Source organism: Protopterus annectens, chromosome 3.part1, assembly GCF_019279795.1.
Source record: "Protopterus annectens isolate FY-2018-M chromosome 3.part1, PAN1.0, whole genome shotgun sequence".
Taxonomy (NCBI): Eukaryota; Metazoa; Chordata; order Ceratodontiformes; family Protopteridae; genus Protopterus; species Protopterus annectens.
Window position 1 is genome coordinate 50,658,536 of NC_056732.1, and position 22,935 is coordinate 50,681,470.

The 22,935-nt window shown below is 35.6% G+C and overlaps 1 protein-coding gene across 4 annotated transcripts in view; it reads right to left on the reverse strand.

Annotated features, from left to right (window-relative positions):
* RAD54B (RAD54 homolog B) overlaps window positions 1-22,935 on the reverse strand; it is a 1,676,581-nt gene that overhangs the window by 311,866 nt on the left and 1,341,780 nt on the right. For all 4 annotated transcript variants that reach the window (XM_044066559.1, XM_044066560.1, XM_044066556.1 and 1 more), the window contains exon 9: window positions 271-410. In XM_044066559.1, coding sequence (XP_043922494.1) covers window positions 271-410 — 140 coding nt within the window. The remainder of the gene's footprint in view (window positions 1-270; window positions 411-22,935) is intronic.

Below are 22,935 nucleotides of genomic sequence, written 5' to 3' on the forward strand. Positions count from 1 at the left end.
ATATATTTATACACACACACACACACACACTTTTAATGGCTATAGTGAAAGCCAATTTCTAACCATGTCAGACAGAGAACAGCGAGACATTAGGATGCAAACACAGTTCTCATTAACACAGGGTTCTGGAGGAAAACGTCAACTTCTGTTCAAATACTTTCACACTCAAGTCCACCCGATAACATGATCATTACATCCGTACTGAATATTTGTCTATGCAGTATCTGACAGACAGCATGTCTTAATAAACACTGAAAAACAGGATTGTACCATTGTTGATGAAGGTTGCCGAGATCGCAGAATAGGCTCCTCGTATATTTTTCTGTAAGTGCATGAAGAACCAAGGATTCCTGGGTTCACAAACTCTATTATAGCATAGAATTCCTGAAGATCATTTTGAACTGGGGTACCTGCAGAAAAGCAAATACAATGGTAACTTTTTTGTCATATGGTAATCATTATACATTTATATTATTTTGGAGACTGTATCAAATTACTACAAACAACAGAATATCCTATATGTTACAACATCATGGTAGTGGAATGATGGCTTTTTAATTATCTGAAGACTTCATAGTAATCACATATCTTTCATGTGTCCCACCACTGGGAAGTTTCACAGGATATAATAAAACAGAATAAGCAAGAACCTTCCATAATGCCGTCTCATGGTATCACAACTATCAGATCCTTGAATTTATTTACATCCTGCGACCATGGACAGATCAGCAAGCTTGATTCATAAGCAGCTTCAACAGGGTGACCTTCTCCCCCGTGATCTGAAATCACGGATAATGACAAATAGCTCCACTCCAACTGTCCTCAGGTATTTCCTAGAGACCAAGAAGAGCTAAATATGGAGCACAATCATCACTAAATCTTCCGGAAATAAAAGAGGCAGGAAAATTGACATGCTGGAGGAGGTGCCGCCAACAACCTAGAGTTACACTAAGTTTCTAAACAGGGCTCGTCATCTTCATTGACCCCCCCTTTTGTTTTTTACATGGGGTCAGGGTGTGGCATCAACTGTTGTCATCTATCTCTGTTCAATGCCACTCTCCTACATTCATTGACAGTCATCTTCTCTCACACAGCCCATTCATCTGTTTGCTAGACTCCCTCATTTTCTTTCGACTTCTTGCTATCTGTTCCAAATCTTCTCTGCCACACTGTCTTCTGTATCCATACAACTGTGCCAAACCACTCTAATCTGCTCTTTTTAACCTTCACTGCAATTGGAGCTACTTGGACTTCTTCTCTGATGTCGTCAGTTTTTAACATCTTTATTAAATTATCACTTAAGATATTGGTAAACATACATGTATATAAAAGAAAACAAACCAATATTAACTTGGTTCCAGTTACATACGTTACACATCACATATGTTCTTTTTTATAACTGTCGTTAGTCCAACATTGCATAAATTGCTTAATTACTGCCTTCTCTTAACCTCTTTTAAAGCTCACTCCTCCTCCTGAACATTATTCTGCATGTATTTCTTCCACAAATTCCATTTATTTCCATGCAATTTGCTCCTTCCCTTTTCTAAAGCTCCCATTTCTTTTATCTCTTTTACAATGTCCATTACATCAAAGACAGTTTGTTTAGATTTTGATTTCTATTATCTAGTGATAAGTTTAATTCTTATGGTTGCCAAAAAAAATAATGTATTATATATCTAAGTAACTATGATCCTCTGTCCCAGCTGAAAACAATTCCCTTATTTATACTCATTTCCTTACCCAATATTTCTGAGACAGTACTCTGTATGAATTTTTTAAGTCTGCCAGCTCATTATACTCAAGTTAGCTCGCTCTTCCCCATCACACTTCCAACATTTGCCATCTATCTCAGGAAATTTTTGAAGCATTCTTTTTCATCTTTCTTCTAGATCAGTTTTTAAACTCATTCACATAACTGTTTATTTTTAAAATCTTCATTCACCTATCCACTCAACACATGCAATAATAATAATAATAATAATAATATAATTATTATTTTGCTCATGTCATTTGTTTATAAACTTTATAAGCTAACCCATCCGAACCAGTTACTAAATTTTCATTTAGTGATTGTATTAGTAAATCTTGCAGAACTACATTTTCCTTCAACATCCTATGTAAATGTGAAGTAACTATTTAAAATCTACTTGCGATCTTTCCTCAGTTTCCATTTGCATACAACTCCCTCATATATCTTCTGACTTGATTCATAGTTCCTTCTTGGTCTCAGATTCTTCTTTTTTATTCCTCATCATTATCTGCTTTATTATGATTTCCTCTTCCTTAATACTTGTTGCCAAAAAGGAGACTCCTCTTCCTTTTTATCTTGAAGAAAATATTTTTGCTTAAAATCTTAAGCCTATTCTGATTTTCACTGGAACGTTCACATTCTCTTTTAAAATAATCAGGATTTTATTTATATAACATATAGATTCTTCTATCAGTTTTTGAAACTTTCCGTTATTATCTTAAAGAAAATGTTACTCTACTCCCAGATATACTTTTCTATTTACCCTTATAATATATCCACAATTCTGCCTATGATTCATAAAAAAATAAACACAATTATTAAACAACCTGTCCACAACAGTTGCAATTAATTTTTGATAATCTCAAACTAACAGATTATATGCCTTTCTTTTAAATCTTCTAGCCTTTTATTTTTTTGTGTTTCCCAAAATCATTCCAAATTGCTAAATGGTCAAAAATAATGACCTTATAATCCTCATTCACCTCCTGCAATTTTGCCAGAAAAAAATAAAAAATAATCTCTTGTTTTAACTTCTTCTCATATTTGTTGAAGTTCTTTAAACTTACTACCACCACATGTGGTTTTTCTTACTCCTTTTTATGATTACAGTTCCAAGTTCCCTGTAATTATTATATGCATATTTAATTATAGATAAGCAAATAGATCTTCCCTTTCATTCATATCAGCTCTAGCAGATACCATTAACCTAATATAATGCCCATTCAAATATAAATCTAATATCACTTTTACAATGACTGCATCTAAGAATTTAATACTAATATTTCTGGAAAAAAACACTATTACCAGGTCAAAACTTTAAAGCATATTTTTGTTATGAAACTATATATACTGATTAACATCCAAGTATCCAACATCCAAAAAACATACTATACAAGCAAACCTGTCTTCAGACCATTTACCCACAACCTTCTCATCAACTATACTATTTACATTTAAAGACACAAACAAAAATACCTCTTACTTCTTTTTCCCTTCACCACTTATTTTGCTTTCACTCTTCCCCGAAGAGATTGTTTACCTCTTACTCTCCTGACTTCTTCACTAACAACGCCTAAATCTTCATATTCCAGTATATCATATTAGTCAGCCACCTTCACAGCATCATTATACACTCTCTCCACATTACGTTCTTCTTCTTTACTGACTACAGCATCCCCTTCACTGTCTACGGCCTGTTTTGTACAGTCTGTATTTTGTTGTAAACCATCTTTGCTACCTTCTTCTGTAACACTCCCTTTTTCCTGGTTAATTGCAACAATTTGTTCATTTTGTTCTACGTTTTCACCATCTTCATTATCTCCACTGACATTTCATAGTCCATCAAAAAATGGCCAATTTATGCCATTTTTGACGTTTCATTCTACAATGCAGTTACCAACAGTATGCTCCCTCACCTCACACTACTGGCATATATTATTTGTCACAGTCATTTACATGATGTTGATCTGAACCACAAAAAACATACTTAGGGTTGTCTCTACATTACCATTAATAATCAGCATGCTAGGCAAATGCTTTAAATCATATTAAATTCCCAACTCGAATTCCAAACATTATGGTTATTTTCTTTATACTCTGACCACTATTACATATAGGTTTTAGATACTGCATAATGTCCCCCTTCATTGACAATATCAGTCCAAAACAGAATGTTCAGTCTTTTTAAAACAAAATTTGTGCAGTTATAACAAAATTATACCACAGTTTACTCCTCTTACATGTATCATATAAAAGTGTTTCTATCAAAGCAAAGGTTTCACACATTAGATCACAAAATGTCTCTTTGGTTGAAAAAAAGACAGGATATCATATCATCCCAGTCAAAGTATCTATGGGATTATCAAGTTTTTTCTTTAAGGCTTACTGTTGGATGTTTTTCTTAACAGACTTCCATCAATGAGTGCCACAGATTTATGCACTTACGTTAATGATTCTGTTTCTTGTATTATTCTTTGTTTCTGCTTTTATGATGCTGTTTCATGTATTATTGTAATTCTGACTTTTTCTTCTCTAGGAGTCCACTGAAAAGGGTTTCAGTGCCCAACCAGACTTTCCTGGTATACAAATGCAAATGAAATAAAAATAAATTAATCGTAGCTGAATTTCCAGATACCACTACTGCAGCAAAAAATTAAGTCTGTTGCTGAACAAGTGTTTTTTGTAGTCTGACCTCTGTTTGCCGATTGCCACCTGACAAAATAAATATCTTTATCAAGTGCTGTTGCTGCATGAAGAGACACTCCACCAACTCTTCTGGTTCCAGCGTAACAGGTAAGCATTTACTATCATAAACCTGACACACAGGAAAACGAGTCATCCAATGCCTGCAACCTTTCTGCAAAACTTAACATACTAAATACTAGCACACCCGACACAAATACTGAACCCGGAAACTCCCTACCACTCTGGACCAAGGAACAAGCGCTAACATGACTCCAGAATGAGGGCACGTTTGGGCAGTCAGTACTGTTGGTTTTCGATGTTCCAAATTTTGTAGTGTGGAAATTGCCCGCATGTGTAGAGTATATAATAAGCCCAGATAAACATCTATCCATAACCTCTGACTACAATAATGTGGAATCATCCGCCAGCTCATATTGCATCATAAATAACCAGTGTTTCACTTTCTCTTTATCCTCTACAAACCACCTTCTCAGCTTCCACCACTGTGCAAGCTCTCCAGTATACAACCGTGCTAGGAAAGAAACCACACACACAAAAAAGAGAAGGGGAATTTTAAGGTGCCCAGATAAAATATCCCTTGGTATGAATACCATAAATGGGTCTGCCATGAAAAGTGGCCACATGCAAGTAACCCAGTCAACAAAAGACAGACAGATGATAGATAAACAGAGATAGATAGACTGATTAATCAGTTAAGTCATCCTAGCTGCTTGCTTGCACACCACTAAGAATTCCGGAGACCTGCTTGCTGGATGTTCCAAACTCTACTGTGGCCATTGGCTCAACAGCAATGTATACAGTCTCAGCGATTTGGGACTGGGGAGTACAGGAAACCCTCCATTCAGAATTAACAGATTACAAAAGGTCAAAGGTGGATGAGGCACCACAGGAAATTGCTGCAAGAACATCAGGAACTAATTCTACCAAGGCCAGAATGGTCTCTTCAGAATCATTGGCATTTTTATTAGCATGCTGAGCACAAACTCTGAGTAAGATGAAATGGGATAAAGGCATGTGTAAACTTTTCTCCTCATGAAAGAAGAGATGGCATTTGAAACAGCATTTCAGAAACTTTACACTGGACGCTACAGTGAAGAAGTTAATGTCCAAGTTCTTCCAAGCCTGGAACATGTCTGTTCAAATGCATCAAGAAAATTCCCACTCTGTGTGCCAAAGGCTAGTTCAAATGAACATATCTAAGTTCTGGAGACCAAGAAAGTGCTGAGTTATTAGTACCAGTCAGTTGTCTACCTCCCAGTTCCACAGCCGGACTGTCTTCCTGCCAAGGTATAAAATAATATCCCTCCTTTTGTGCTGATATAATATACCGCCAACAGGCCATACGTGGGAATAGTGACAGCTCCCTTTTCCAGGATGGAAAAAGGTATGGAGAGCTCTCAACATTTCTAAAAGTTTTTAGAATATTGATTTACATGTAATGATCCACAGAAAGTCAACTGCTTTGAGTCCTCTAGGAACTGATTTGGGATAACCATCCTGTGACCAAGGTATCAGAAATGACAACTTAAGAGGAAGGTACCATTTGGATGGGAGGAAGGAACCATTTGGATGGGAAGTCACATACTGAGCTACCTTGTTGTGAGCCCGCAGCACAATCTCTTCTTCATCAAAGACCCCACACTGGTTAAAGAACTCAAAAGTTTTAAATTCCACTGAAAACAGAGAGACTGGTGGAGTTATCACATACGGAGCCTTCACAAGGAAAAAAACTATTATGGTCAGCTTACTATTATGTTTTTCAATGGGAACTGTATGAATGACAAAACTCAATCTCTAGATGCAAGTTCTTAAGATTGTCTGCCTGGCACATTGTTGACTCAGTTGTGATACCCGAACACAAGTGAAAGCACAGGTAAGCTAAAGGTCCCAAAAGTGAACAGCATTCAGAAAAACAAATCATAAAAGAATAAAAACATTTTTGCAGTGCCAAACACCTACTTATATACACCAAAAGGGAAATCACAGAGGTCTACAAGCAATTTGTCCTTCTGGGAAAAAGTCTGACAGGTCCACACTAGTGGTAACATGAATAGGTGTCAATCACTGGTATTCTGAAAGTAAATATTGCTTCCCTTAAGATCACGTACTCCAAAATGATAGATCAAAGTATAACTTCCCGAACCTCAAATTAATATGTTTGATAAAGGACTGTAAACTTACAGTAACAAAATATCTATTAAATTCCTGTTAACAGTGCAGGATAACCAGACTATCAGTGTCCCTATTGTTATTAAATTCCTGTTAGTGCAGAAGAACCAAACTATGAGTGTCCCTATTGTTAAATTCATGTTAACAGTGCAAGAGAACCAGTCTAGGAGTGTCCCTATTGTTATTAAATTCCTGTTAACAGTGCAGGAGAACCAGACTAGGAGTGCCCCTATTGTTATTAAATCCCTGTTAACAGTGCAGGAAAACCAGACTAGGAGTGTCCCTATTGTTATTAAATTCCTGTTAACAGTGCAGGAGAACCAGACTAGGAGTGCCCCTATTGTTATTAAATTCCTGTTAACAGTGCAGGAGAACCAGACTAGGAGTGTCCCTATTGTTATAAAATTCCTGTTAACAGTGCAGGAGAACAAAACTATGAGTGTCCCTATTGTTATTAAATTCCTGATAACAGTGCAGGAGAACCAGACTAGGAGTGTCCCTATTGTTATTAAATTCCTGTTAACAGTGTAGGAGAACCAGACTAAGAGTGTCCTTATTGTTGTTAAATTCCTGTTAACAGTGCAGGAGAACCAGACTAGGAGTGTCCCTATTGTTATTAAATTCCTAATAACAGTGTGGGAGAACCAGTCTAGGAGTGTCCCTATTGTTATTAAATTCCTGTTAACAGTGCAGGAGAACCAGACTAGGAGTGTCCCTATTGTTATTAAATTCCTGTTAACAATGCAGGAGAACCAGACTAAGAGTGTCCCTATTGTTGTTAAATCCCTGTTAACAGTGCAGGAGAACCAGACTAAGAGTGTCCCTATTGTTATTAAATTCCTGTTAGTGCAGGAGAACCACACTAAGAGTGTCCTGTCACCAAGCTAAAAGCAGCTAAAAACAGTGAAAAAAGAAAAGTATGTTTTTTTAACATTTTTTTCCACAACTATGGTTACTTCAGCTCTGCAATAAAAATAGTAAGTGGCAAACAATGTACCCTACCAAAGAGGGAGTATCTCCCTCTGCCTCAGTTTTAGTGACCCTGGAGTTAAATAATAGCAAGCAAGTTTATGCATAGATCATGAATTCACATACACAAACACACTGAAAAACACCCTTAATTTGCACGTAGTTCCTTAATGAACGTCTTGCCAATTTTTTTCAGCTAAAGTGTCAATTCTGGAAACAACTTTGCAATTCCATGTGTGTGTTTTACAGCTATATATACAAAATGTATTGCTGATTTTGAACGCTTGTGTTTAGGCCTTTTAAATAGCAGGGCTGTTGTGTTTATGCTGGATTTCAGGATTCTGATCAATGGAATAACATACTACAAACATAAAAAAACACCTAAAATATACTTCCTTGTAGAAACCAGGGAAGCCTTCCTGACCTAACAAAGATGACTCTGGAGCAACAAAATCCAGTCCCACAAAAAGAAATAACTTGCTCACTGTAGAGTCTATTACCAACATGAGCAGTATGAAATATTGTGCAGTAGTCAGGGAGAACTAGAAATGTATGTACATGCTTTGGAACCACAGTCCACTGGAGACAGGAAATTATGACTTCTGTGGTCTCAGTTGCTGACATACAATCAAGTCACAAGTCACAGACCAAGGGTTGGGAGGGAGGCTTAATGGTTAAGGTGTTTGTCTTACAAACACAAGGTGCAGGGTTTGAGTCTCACAAGGGATAATTGGCTAGGCTTAAAATGGCTTGTAATGGTAGTTAGCTTAGTACTAATCTATGAACCTATTTTCTAGAACAGAGTTGCTATGATGCTTAAGCACTTGGTAAAACATTCTGGAAACAGTTATAACCTTGAAGACCAGTGTTCAAAACTGACAATCATCCTGAACAACATTGAACATTAAAAACCAAACATCACATCTGAATTCATGCTGTGCATCTTAAATATTTGCATATCTACACCGCAAAACTAGTCCTGATTACATAAAACAAGGGGGAAGAACTATTAATACCTCGAAGCTTTGACAAATGATAAATTAGTTTAACACCTTCAGATCTAAGATAGATTAAAGCTTCCTCAAATGTTTAAGTGATTTTTGTGATATTTCAGAATGAAGTGAACCACATCACTTGGAATATTTAAAATAAATTCTTACTGCAATGTCAGTCACCCTGGTTTACTAAGGAAAAGCTGACTCTGCTAAGTATTAATCTGAAAAAAATGGAGTTTGTGCTGTGTACTATGAACGCTGCATTTCCAGTTATCTAACCATGGAGCATTTCTCAATAGCATTGGCATTTGTGATCTTGGCTCAAACACCGAACTACAATGAACTACTTTTGTTATACTCAGTCGTCCCAAGAATGTGTTGGTCTGTAAATGGCAAATATTTTTAGAGCAGTAGCATCTGCATTTAATGCTTGTAGGTCATGCTAGCCTCCACCTGAGAAAGTGTAGTGGCCACAGGCAAGACAATCTGAAATGGTATAAGCAGAGAACAATATACCATCAGCCATCTGATATTGGCTGACAAATACTGCCCAAAAATCAAATCTGGGTGAATGCATATCCTTCCTATATAAACTGCATTCCAAGGTATGTGTAACTGTTAGATTAGGGATTTTCATTTTAAAATAGTTATTACACAGGCTAAAGGGCAAAATAAATTGTGTTTTATTTATACATAAAAACAGTTAAGCAAAAAGGAAAATGACCTTGCTGGCTAGGAAATTGTGTTTTATTTATGCATACATTTTTGAAAAGCAGAAACAAAATAATTTTTTACTGAACGTTAACCTTGCTGAAATAATTTTTAAAGGAAAATTGCAGACAGTTTTTATGTTTCTTTTTTTAAGGGAAAGATAAAACCTTACAGAATGTTTTTTGCACATACAAGACAAAGCCTGAGACCAAGGTTAGAAAAAGTAAATAATTTACTGGACTGAAGCTATATAATATGCTCTATTTAGGATAGCAGGGCAGTTAAGGTTAGTAAGTTTGTTTGACCTGTTACTTCAGAGAAGATGACAAACACTCGAGCCTGAGTACAGAAAACAGGTCATCTACAGACTATGTCAGTTTATGTTGTTCAGGACAGCAATTTGAATTGTTTATCAGTACTGTTAATGAAGACAGTATTCGGATGTTGTGAACATTTAATAAAACCTTATTAAATGAACTACAGTGTTTAAAAAAATTCATTTTGAATGCACAAGACTTGGTCCATAAGGGAGAGACTGACACCTATTCAGCACAAGCTTGGGTAATTAAGACTTTTGTTTCTCAGTCTCATTGTATACAGTGTTTCCAGCTAATTACAGTACAGTACAGCATTATCAAATTTTACAATGGTGCCTAACGTGACCAGCTGTCTGGGGAAAAATATATACTTCTCACAACCCAGCAAGCAGCTAAACCTTTGCATATCCATTTTCCAGTACGAGCATGTTTTCTTAAGTTCACAGTGAAAAGTACTACACCAGCACTCCGCAGAACAGACTACCCTTTCAGTAAAGGTATTGTTCATTTCCAGACTTGGTTACACTATGTGTGTTCTACAGAAATCTACAAAATAGCAGTGTTTCGTTCAACTTCATGTGTTCTACAGACTATAAATAACACAGTTTTCATTAAAGTGCAGCACTCCGTTTCATTCAAACTTCAACAAAAACAGCTGCAGTAAGTAATTTTTTTCAAGTACAGTTTTATGGCAATAACTTCAAAGTTTAACAGTTTAAAGTAACAGCAACTGTTTCATAACAAACCTTTCAGAAGCATACCAGTGTTTTTTTCCATAAATAGAGCTGTAAACTCTATACAGAATTAGGTGAAAATTACAGCATGATAGTTTCTCATTAAGACAGCATTAAATTGCACAGCACCAGTGTTTACTTAAGAAAAGCCTCACACAACTTCAGCAGACTAGTATTATCAAATCAGTGTTCCTTCCGAACATAAAAGACATTATCGCCAGACTTTCATGTTTCTAAAGTAACGTCATAGAGTCAAAAAGCAAGAAAAGAGTTGATAAGCTACAGATGACAGCTCACATTTCTTCCAAGCCATAAAGTTATGTAAGACTTTATATATGCACCTTTTATTTAACAGTTCAAATTACTTAAATTGCGTTTGCATATAAATATGTCAAATAATACTGCAACAGTTGAAATTTCAGTAAATGTTTAGTTTAAACTTAAAAATGTTTTCTTAAAGTTAAAGGTTATTAGTTCAAAAATGTTAAATATGTCAACGCAAAAGGTTTAATGACTCAAAAGTCAGTATGGTCTCCAGTTTAAATGTACATGCTTCAGCACAAGTAATTCAACATAATAATTTCAGTTTCACATACAAATCTTCAGAATATAATACATACAATTCAGAATACAGAAGTATGTTGTAGTATTACAAATGTCAACACAGTCTACATACACAACACGCAAGCAATGTCTCAAGTTCACATTGCACTAAAGAGAGAAAAGAAAATCAAAGTGCAGATTTTGTAACTGAAAAACAGACTTCAGTGCTAAGTAAAACAATACATTCCACAGCTAGCTATAAAAATCAAAGCATTACTCTATCATGGTTTAAGTTATTTCATTATTTACAGACAAACCAATTTCAGTTACACATAAAAAGATACAAATGACTTGTCAGAATTTAAAAAAATCAAAACTTACGGCAGCTATCAGTTCGAAGTGTAACAGCTCTGTATATACTGGATTAGACTTCAGTAAAAAAAAATGTGCAAATGTACAGATTTTAAAGAACTGGTTACGACAGAAACATGCAGTTTTATGGGTTAAAGATAAAATAAATTCCAGTTCAGCTGATGCAGCTAAAGTGGTCAAAAAACATATTGATTGTGGTCTGTTAAAAAAGGGTAACCATATGCCTCTATGTCTTGCCAAATTAATTAGCAGAGTAAAGGTTTTGCAGTTATGGTTTGGCAAATAATTTTTTGCATTATTGTTTGTTTAAAAGCTTTGTATTAAAGTGTTGCAATGCATAAACAATACTGTAATATAGACAGAGAAAATAATGTTTGCTAGTTTAAAGAATGTAAAATGTAAAGTCAATGCTACATTGTAGAAGTGAGAGCACAGTTAAAAATTCAGATCCTATGTATAAAAGAGTACATTATGTAATCACTTCGAAATTGTATATGTTTCGTATGGAGATGGCAGTTTGTCAAGCATATCAGCTCAGATTATAGCTAGCCTAGTAAGCTGAATTAAAGACAGTGCTATCCATTTAATGCATTACAGTTGACTATTTATCCAAAAAAAATGAAAGACGGTAATAGCACATTCTTGCAGCATTCAGTACTAATAAAAAGTTAAATGATGTGAGCTAAAGAAATGGTTATGGTAAGACAGTGGGTGGAGTTTCACTGAACAGTATGTTAAAATCTAAGGGTCACAAGACAAATGTAAAACATTCAACAGTTAAAACTGATTGTATATAGGTGCAAAAATGCTGTCTTACATTATTACTTGATTTTCATTTAAAATAAGTTCAGAAGCTGGATACAACTATCAAGTTAAATGCAATTGTTACAGCTAAGACCTTAAAAAACTGTCCATTTACTGGTAAGACAGAAAACAGAAACAGATTTTGCAAGCATCAGATACCAGTAATAAAATTCTTCCTGTAAATACTGATATTGCAGCAGTAAAACAGACTTCACAAGTCCCAGCATTTAGATTATTTTTGTAGGAAAAAAAGTGTCCTAAATACCGGACATGGAAACATAAGCATGTACTTAGTTGTAGTTTCCAATAAAGCTAAACAGGTTACTGATTTAAATACTGTTAGCTTTTCAAATACAAGGTAGCCCATGTTTAATGACTGAGCAAATTATGAAAGTGATGTACAAAGTTCAAGCCCAAAAAATAATCAAAAGTATGTTTTAGCTCAGGTTAATGATGCCAGTGACAACCCAGATTTTCAGAATATGTATAAAGGTTATGATAGTTCAGCACCAAATCAGTTGGTGTATTTGACTTTATTCCAGGTTAAAAAGGACAGCAGACCATACATTTTGTTACTCAAAGAATTGTGGCACAATGTGTTACTTGATACAGGGATTTCAGTCTCAGCTACAAAGATCTCTGCAGAAGATTCAAGTACAGGTTACACGCTATCAGGGTTTAAAGGTCAAAGGTAATTGCAGTTAGTAGCAAGCCTTTGGAGATTGGATTTTTAAATAAAACCAATCAGCCTGGAAAGAAAATAACAGCAGAATTTTGTTACATCCCCAGTGTGACAATATCATTAAAAAAATTAAGTGTTATGTTAAAATTTAATGTAAAAAATCAGTCTACAGACTTGCAAGAGCTTATTAGCATCAAATGTTTACTTCATGCAGAAAAATGTATGTTTATTTTATGCAGAAAAATGTAAAGTCAGCATTGCAAGTAATGCTGCCAGTTTATAAATGTTAAAGCTGCATATCATGAAAAAAAAATGTTAAAGTCAGGGCAATTAGCAATGCTATCAGATTATAATTGTTAAAAATGCAAATGTTATTTTAAGGACCTGATACTAAAACCAGCTTGCACAAGAAATGAAAAAAAGAGGTTAAAGTGCCTAACTATAAAAAGGACACTTCAACATTAAAGCAGGCCTTCCTTTATTTCATCAGCAAATGAAACCATGCAGTGCAAAATTTGGCAACTGTTTGTGTGTTTCGGTTATTTCTTCAATGTTTCTTTAAAGTTAAAGCAATCACGTATGTATTCATGTTTCAGTTTCATGGTAGCAAGTGTATAGCAGTAGTAGTTTCAGTCTATGTTCAAATAAACTTCAGTTTATTTGTGTTCAGTTAATACTGTCAAAATGTTCTCACGTTTCAGACAATTGTACAATATTATTAGTTAAAATATAACATGTACCGGTTTCAGTTCATGCTTTCATCTGTGTTTAGTTAACACTGGCAAAAAAATATGCTTTTGGTTTAGTTAGTTTCCAGAATATACACAGCTATTTTTAAATGTTCAGTAAATGCTAATGTAAATACCGGTCAAGTTTCATAATGACATTCATATTCAGTTATGTGTTCAGTATAGTACATTTCAGTCGAATCTTACTTCACATTATTCAGTCATTAGTTAACGGTAAAGTAAGAAAAAAATAATTTTTATTTTTTTTACAGGCTTACTATTTAAATAATAAGTAGTAATAGTTATTCAATGCACTCAAGGCACAACAGGGCAGGCTTAATTTGTCAATTAGTTTACAGATTACACTGCACATTTACAAATTGCAGTGCACTTTACATTAGTCAGAAATTAAGGACACTAACAGACAATGCAAAGGTATAGATTTAAAATACAGACAGTATAGGTTTTAGTAAACTATTATAGCTCATAAATATTCATAAAGGCTACACAAGTTAACAGAATATAATAACCAACAAATGGAATAAAGTGCTCAAAAGTCACAAACCAAAAAAGTCCAAAATGAGCACTTAGGATAAGCCCACGACACTGCGCAATCAAAGAAAACACAGTTTATTAAACTCTCCACACACTCCAAAAAGACCTATTCAGGTACAGAAATCATTAAGACTCCCAATACAAAAATAAACGTTTTCGTCTACAAAGAGACTTCTTCAGATGAAATGCATATCTAAAACAAACTACACAATATATACCCTTCCTTAATTAATGCCACAACCTTATTGGTAGGAACAAAATTAAACCCCCTAAAATAACTATATATTACCTAAAACTTCCCTAACTCTATTAAAATTACACATTCATTAATATAAAAACCTTAGCTAACTTTCATTTATATACTTTACATATAGTATAAAAATCAATTAAAAAAAACTTTTCCATTCATAAAAAACTTCATTCATAAAAATCATTCATTCTCAAACGTAGCAAAACTAAGTTAATACCACCATCTAGTGGTCATAGTGAACATTGCAGGTAAAATACTAGAATGTATCTATTAAATAAACTTTTATAATACATACAAGAATAGAAATAGACCATTAAAAAAAATCATTAATTCTGGATCAAAAAATTAATTAATTCTGGATTAAAACGTTAACTGTCATAATTCTATACAAAAAATATAAAACCACATGTATAATCAGAATTACATAATAGAAAATTATACAAATAGAAATTATAACTTTGTTGCTCTTAATTTAAGAACTGGAGCCAGGGAGACAGAGCCATTCAAGCCTGGTGGTTTAGTCGTCCCTAAAGTCAACTGCCAGAATAACTCCTTATATTCTAGGCACATCTTCCATGGTCCTCCTCTAGTGTCCTTTAGTACCACTTCTAAAACAAAAAAAAAAAAAAGAAAATCTACCTTCTTGACAAAAATCCTATGCCTATACAGCACATTGTTCGTACACTTGTTTTTTATATCATTATTATGTTCATACATTCTATTTTTCAGCTTTCTCTCTGACTTGCCTACATAAAAGGCATCGCACAATACTAGTTACACCATTCCACATTTCATAATTTGCAAAACTTTTACTAGTAATTCATCTATCCCTACTAAATAAAAATACTGTATCCCTTCTGTAAATAAATGGGCATTGAGAGCAGCAGCCACATTTAAATGTGCCTACCTTCCCTTCCTTATAAATTACCCTACCGCTATTACTCTCTAAAATACTTTTAATACTTCTCCCTTTTCGATATGTACATCTAAATGGGTTATTAAAAATTTCCTCCAAGTCTGACGTAGAGCTAAACCTAGTCCACTCTTCTTTCAAAATCATTCTTATTACGGCAGAGTCCCCATTATAATCTGTCACAAAGTTACTAGTTAAGTCATTACACTTAATATTAAAGCTGCCATGCTCATTTTCCTTAATCAATGGCATCTCCTCCCCTAATATAGGTTTAAATATACCTGTTCTTTCTGGTCTCACCTCTTTTTCTATTCCCTTGATAAGATCCACTGGATACCCTCTTTCCTTAAACATATTAAATAACTTATCACATTCATCCTCAAAATCATTACCTTTCGAAGTCATTCTACAACCCCTTACATATTGTCATTTCACAATTCCTTTTTTATGATGTAAGGGGTGTGCACTACTAAATGCTAAATAAGAGTTTGAAAAAGTATCCTATGTACTTTTGAATCAAAACAACCATCTTCTTTTTTAATAGATATATCTAAGTACTCCATCTTAAATTTATCCATTTTGTAAGTAAATTTTAAGAAGTTACTGGACTCAGAAATATAATTAAAAATTCTAAAAAGCTTTCTTCCGTATCGACCCATAGGTTTATAGGTAGACAATGCACTTTTTGGCATTGAGCTTGAGGCCATGGCTTTGACACCAGGCATCTGTCTCAGTGAAGCCCTTTTGTAGGATGTCCACATCATTAGGAGTTATGGCTCCTAGTTTGCAGTCATCTGCCAACTTCGTTGGCCAAAGACCTTCTGTGGTAGCCTGTACTTCAGAAAAGTAGATACCAAACAGGAGAGGACCCAGAAATGAACCCTGTGGTACTCCACTTGTCACACTGGTCTGAAGTCAGATTTGGAGTCTGCTACTTTCACAGTGTGGGTTCTGTCAGTGAGCCAGTTGGCAGCCCATCTTGTAACATAGGGATTTATACCTAGTTTAGTGAGTTTATCTAGAATTCCAGAGTGGGGGATGGTGTCAAAAGCCTTGCGAGATCTAGATAGGCTGTGTGATCCACCTTACCCTCGTCTATGGCTTTGGTGACTGCTTCAAAGAAGTCTATCAGGTTTAGGAAACATAGTCTGCCTTTTACAAACCCGAACTGGGTGGGTTTCAGAGTTTGGAGATTACCAATGTCTTTGTGTATAAGATCCATGATGATATGTTCCATGGCCTTGCAGACCAGGCTCGTTAGGCTAATGGGGCGGTAATTCCTGGGGTCCGTGGTGGCTTCCCCTTTGTGGAGTGGGATAACCGTCACTGTGTGCCATTCAGTGGGCACAATGCCTGAGGTGAGGCTATGATTGAACATGGTGCTTAGGTGGGGTGCCAGTTCATGTAGAACGCAGCCTGGGATGTTGTCCGGTCCCATGGATGCTGTGTTCTTGGGCTTTGGAGAGTGTGGTTTTTACCTGTGCAGCCGTGATTACAAGAACGTGCATTCTTCTGATATAGAGATGGGCCCTTTAGGGGGTGAGAGGGGGGTTAAAGTTATCACTGAACCTATCTGGCAGGATGTTAGCAATATCAGTTGGTTCTGTATAATTAGTGCCATTGTGTTGTAACTCAGAGCAGATCTGAGTGTTGCCATTGAGATTCTTGACATAGCTATAGAATGCTTTGTGGTTGTCTTTAGAATCAGTGGCGATTATGTTTTCATAACTAGCTTTGGAGGATTTTATGAGGGATCCCAGCTTCTTGTTGTGCAGGCACCGTTTGTATAATTTCCAACAATTTAAATATTTAGAGCCTAAAATAAACTTATCCTCCCAATATGAAAGTATATTTAAATAAGTAGGGGCGCAAATTGCTCCCATTGCTACCCCCTGCAATTGTTGGAAAAATTCACCTTCATAATGGATACAATTGTTTCTTAATACTACCTCCATTAAAGTTAAAATCAAGTAAAAGTCTTTTCTACTAAATTTCCCATAATTATTTAAAGCTTCTTTAAACCATTTCATACCTTCCTTATGTGGAATAGATGAAAATAAATCCACTATATTGATAGTGATAAAAATCATTTTTTCATCATACATAACTTTTTTTATATTTAGTAAATCCCATGAATCTTTCAACACATCTTGGCCTCTCATTGCAAAATCCTTTAATTTTTATATCAAAAAATGTTGCCAAAGGGGCTGTAATTGAGCCCCCAGAAGCCACAATAGGTCTCATCGGGGGATTCTGAATGTCTTTATGGACTTTTGGGATACCGAACATAGTAGGGATCTTAGGTTTTTCCACATGCAAATAACTGTATCAAGATCAACCGTACCCTCTAATAATAAATCATTCAAAATTAAAAAGACCCTCCTATTGGCTATATTTATTTTGTTAATTGAAACTCTAATATATCTTGTTGGATCATCCAAAATGTTCATAATTTTTACTTCATAAGTAAAATGGTCAATAAAAACTGTAACCCCACGCATATCCGGTTTCATAACTCTCAAGAATTTATCCTGACTCAGTTCATTCAATAAAATATTTTCTTCCTTCGTAAGATTAAAACCAATCTTACTCTCTACAATTTCTGATCTTAATTCTTTCTCCAGTAAGGCTTCAAAGTTTTTTAATTGTGGGTTAAAAGTACTTTTTCTTTTTAATTCTGTTAAATATTTTGTATTCAAACGTTGACCATAATAAAATACCTCCAGGTTTTTCTTTCTTAAAAATAACCAAGTCTATCAGCACTTTGCTAATCTCCGCTTTCCTTCTTGGAATGAACTTAAAACCTTTTGACAATAATTTAAAATGAGTTTCATTTAGTTGTACGTCACTGTAATTATATATATTATATCCTTTAAAACTAAATTTGTTACCCTCAGTAACAATATCCTCCCTTGTATCTAAAATTCCTACCTGTTCCACTGGTTGTATCTGTCACTCCCCCCCTCCCGTTGTTGACATAGTAGTTTTTTTGCAGTCTGTTTTTTATCCTTGCAGATCACCATAAAGGTGGGAATTCTAAAGGGTCACTTATATCATATTCTTGTTCACTATTCCCTTGTTCCCTTACATCTTGTATATAAAGTTGGTCCCTTTCCTTCCCATACATATCCCTGTTACTATCACTACTAAAATATTCCTTAGGTTTAGGGTAACTAATTTTCTCCTTATATTCTTTGACATCCCTGTCAATTTTCCTACTTTTCCTCACATACGCACTTTTTATCTTACCTTCGATCTTACTCAGGATGTCAACATATTTTTTTCTTTTTCCGTTCAATAGAGAAGATTAAATCACCCATTATCTTTTGATTCACCTCCTCTAATCTACCATGCATTGTATCCATCTCCCTTTCATTTTCTCTAATAATGGCCTTAATTATCAAAAATCTGTAAAAGTTCATTATGAAAATCAGTACCCTCCCTCTACCTTATTAGGATACTTATACACTCCAAGACCTTCTGGTACTATATTAAGTTTCAGACATTCAGTTAGGTATGCATTTTCCATTTCCAAAATTTTATATTAAAATAATAAATCATCCAACAGTCTTAAATTGTTCACATATGTAAAATAAACATCCTGCTCAGGAACTGAAACAACATGTTCACTTTCATTAAGCTGATATTTTAAGTTAATAATGGACTTAAAGTCTGTTTTGTACCTTTGTCCATAATTACTCTGTCCATAATTAGCATTCAGCTGCTCATGACCTGACAGTCCATTGCTAAAATCCAAGTCCACATCATTTCCTCAAAAAAAACATTGGGAATCCTTCACAAGAAGCTGCCAAATCACTATTCCGATTCTGGTCATTTGATTCCTTTCTGGACAACACTGAAGCTCCTTTTTTCGCGTTGTTTTCCTTCCTCACATGTGCTTCCCGGTTCCCTGGTAGGCTGAACGAAGATCCAAGCAATGACTGGCAAGTAGCAGTAACACAGAATATGGTAATGATGCTTCAAGACCACTTATAAAGTTATCTTTTTAGTGCAGACTTCAATTAGTCTTCAGAAAATAGCCATTATGCTTGATAGGCTATACAATATGTGGCAGAAAAAGCTGCCAATGAGGGGATATCCTCTATACCCAATGCAGTAAAAGAAAATTAAGGTAAAAGGTATAACTGAGGTGAGCCAAGTAGGCTCAACGGTCAAGGCAAATCTGGCAAAATTCCAAAACATGCAGAAAAATGCTGAGAAAAGGCCACAATGCAAAGTTGCCAGTCCAGTCCCAGGAGCAAGGTTGTAAACAGCTAATAAAGTACAACCATCAGCTAGTAGGTTATGTAAGTTTTCAGAAAATTTGGCCTATCATAAGGTAGAAGTTTAAAAAAAAACCTTGGTGCAGAGAGCGCCAGTTTCAGAAAAAGCATGGTACAGAATACAAATAAATTTTGCAAGACCTCTTCCTCCAGAAAAAGGGGGTTAAAAATCAAATCATAAGGTTAAGAGACTTCAATCCAAACAAGCTATAAATGCTCAAGGACACCTATTGTTCAAAATTAAAATTGCAAGTTTATTCATATCATAAAGTTAATTCAAATCATAAAGTTAAAAAACTTCAATCCAAACAGGGTATAAATGCTCAAGTGACACCTAGTGGTCAAAATTAAAATTGCAGGTTTACCAAATAATTTTTTTTTATTTTCAGATTATAAGTTAGGTAGCATTAAGCTAAATACAGTAGTTAGCAATATAAATGTAAAGTAACTACAGAAGTAGGTCCCAGTAGACTTTCATCAGGGACCCTCAGGGGCAAATGTTAGATTAAGGATTTCCATTTTAAAATAGTTATTAGACAAGCTAAAGGGTAAAATAAATTGTGTTTCATTTATACATAAAAAACAGTTAAGCAGAAAGGAAAATGACCTTGCTGGCTAGGAAATGGTGTTTCATTTATGCATACATTTTAGAAAAGTAGAAACAAAAAATCTTCCACTGAATGTTAACCTTGCTGAATAGTTTCTCAAGGGAATATTGCAGACAATTCTTGTTATGTTCCTTTCTCAAGGGAAAGATAAAACCTTACAGAATGTTCTTGGCACATAGAAGACAAAGCCTGAGACCAAGGTTAGAAAAAGTAAATAATTTACTGGACTGAAGCAATATAAAAAGTCTCTTGGCTTTTCCCGGTTAGGGGTCGCCACAGCGGAACTCCGGTCTGCTTATGATTGGCAGTGGATTTTACGGTGCCAAGTTGCCAGCCTGACGCCCAACCTTCAACGAAGGCACACCCATTCACGCTTGCACCTACCTGCATGTCTTTAACGTCACCCAACCGCGGGGAGGACATGCAGACTCCACACAGAAGGCGCTCCAGCCGAGAATTGAGAACCTAACTGAAGCAATATAATATGCTGTATTCAGGATAGCAGGGCAGTTATGGTTAGTAAGTTCGTTTGACCTGTTACTTCAGAGAAGATGACAAACAGTCGAGCCTGAGTACAGAAAACAGGTAATCTAGAAACAATGTCAGTTTACATTGTTTAGGACAATCAGAATGAGGTGCAGCAATTTGAATTATCAGTACTGTTAATGAAGACAGTATTCAGATGTTGTGAACATTTAATAAAACCTTATTAAATGAACTACAGTGTTTAAAAAATTTATTATGAATGCACAAGACTTGGTCCATAAGGGAGAGACGGACACCTATTCAGCACAAGCTTGGGTAATTAAGACTTTCATTTTTCAATCTCACTGTATACAGTGTTTCCAGCTAATTACAGTACAGTACAGCTTTATCAAATTTTACAGGAACTTTTACTATTGTAACTACAGGGTCTTTCGAAGACAAACAGGAGACATCATGAGCATTTCATCGGCATCATCCTACAGAATATATAAAATGATTCTTGATAAATTTTTGCAACATGTGAATTAGTATACGTTTCCTTAACAATGCTGAAGAAAAAGCCACCACCAAATATGGGTTCCATGATATCAACCCCTCTCCGGAGGTCTGGGAGCTACAGATCGAGCAATAAAGGCCCCTCCTGTTTTCTGTGAACATCAGTATATCAACAGGAAGGGCTACACTTCAATCAACTGCCAAGCAGTGTGCAACACAAAGGGTATTGACAGCCACTGTGTCTGCAGAGCAGCCAGGCATTACTCATGATTCCCATATATTGCACACAAGTTATCTGTATTGCTGCTCCCTGCACAGTAACATTCCAAAGAGCCATCTAGTATGTAGGCATTGGCTACAGATACGAGGGACCACCGTACCTCAGATGGTATGGACTCCTGTCTCTTCCTCTCATGTTCCTACTCTGTTTCAGGTGATGACACAGGACACTCATCAGATCACAGCCCTGTCTGATGACACTAATAAAGAACCCATACAGTGTGTCTATAATGCAATATGGGATCATCACATAGTGAGTGTGCTGTCTGTGAAAGCTCTGTTCTGCTGCCAGGACTCATCGTTTGGGGGGGGGGGCACTGTGATACGCCTCTACCACTACTTGCAAGTTATTTGCAGCATGTTGCATATTACATATCAGGATTAGTAAGAAACAGACAGCCCAGTCCTCAGTCCCAGAAATCTCTGGACCTGCGACATCAGATCTTACCACAGCCAACCCATATATATCCTCAATCAACAAAGATAATGATGCTGACAGAGCAACCAGTGATCACACCACATCCTCCACAGACAGCATCATACTCAGTATACAGCAGTGCAAATGAAGCAACTTACAAAATTCTACCCTAAGCAAGTTGGAAGAGTGCTACAACAAAATTGCAAAGTTTGCCACAAATTCTAAATATCACACACACCACTGTAAACCACTCCTAGAATTAAACTGGCTTGAACTACCCAACCAACTTGCCTTTATTCAGCTATCCACCTTGCACAACCTTATTTTCAAGCCTACTGCCTGCCCTGCACTAGCCAATCTAGTTGCACCTTACACACCAAATCGATCCCTACGATCAGTGGACAAAAATCTCTTAGCTATCTCAAAACCCACAAGAAAACCTGGTCACTCTCTGTATTCATACTTTCTCTATACATTGGAATTAACTACCTCTAGCTACCAGGTTTATTTCTGGCATTACCAATTTCAAAGCCTCTTTAAAACATCATCTCAAAAATACATGGCTCTGCTCCTGCATAAAGCCTGCCTAATGCTCAGGTCTTCCTCTTCTCTCACATTTCAATCCCTCACAGACTGCAAGATCCTAAAGCTCTTCTAACTCCTTCTCTGTTTCTATACCATATCCTTAAGCTGCTGCTCAGGCTTTATTGCTTCCATTCTTCTTAACTGTCTCTCTCGCTATATGTCTGCATCACTAACTTTCTGGCTGCTATTTCTACATCATGTAAGATGAGAGTGACTATTATTGTCTGTAATGTTTAACTGCATATAACTGTTTAGATATGTAGTAATATATTACATCTTGTAGCAGTTTTGTTCTTTCAACTTATTTTTTGTATAGTATTTCTAATGTAATCTTTATTGTATTGGATTATACTGTATTTGTATTGTAATGTATGTGGAGCTTTTCTCTCCGGGACTCTGCTGAAAACCGGTTCTGTAGACGCAATCAGACCACCCCAGTAAACAAATGTCAAATAAATAAAATAATAATAAATAAATGTCTCGTCTAACTCTATGAGCCCTATGTGGCAGTTCAGTCTCACGCAGAACAAATTATGTATATACTGTTACCTATACCAGGCCTTGCACAGTCGAGTCACAC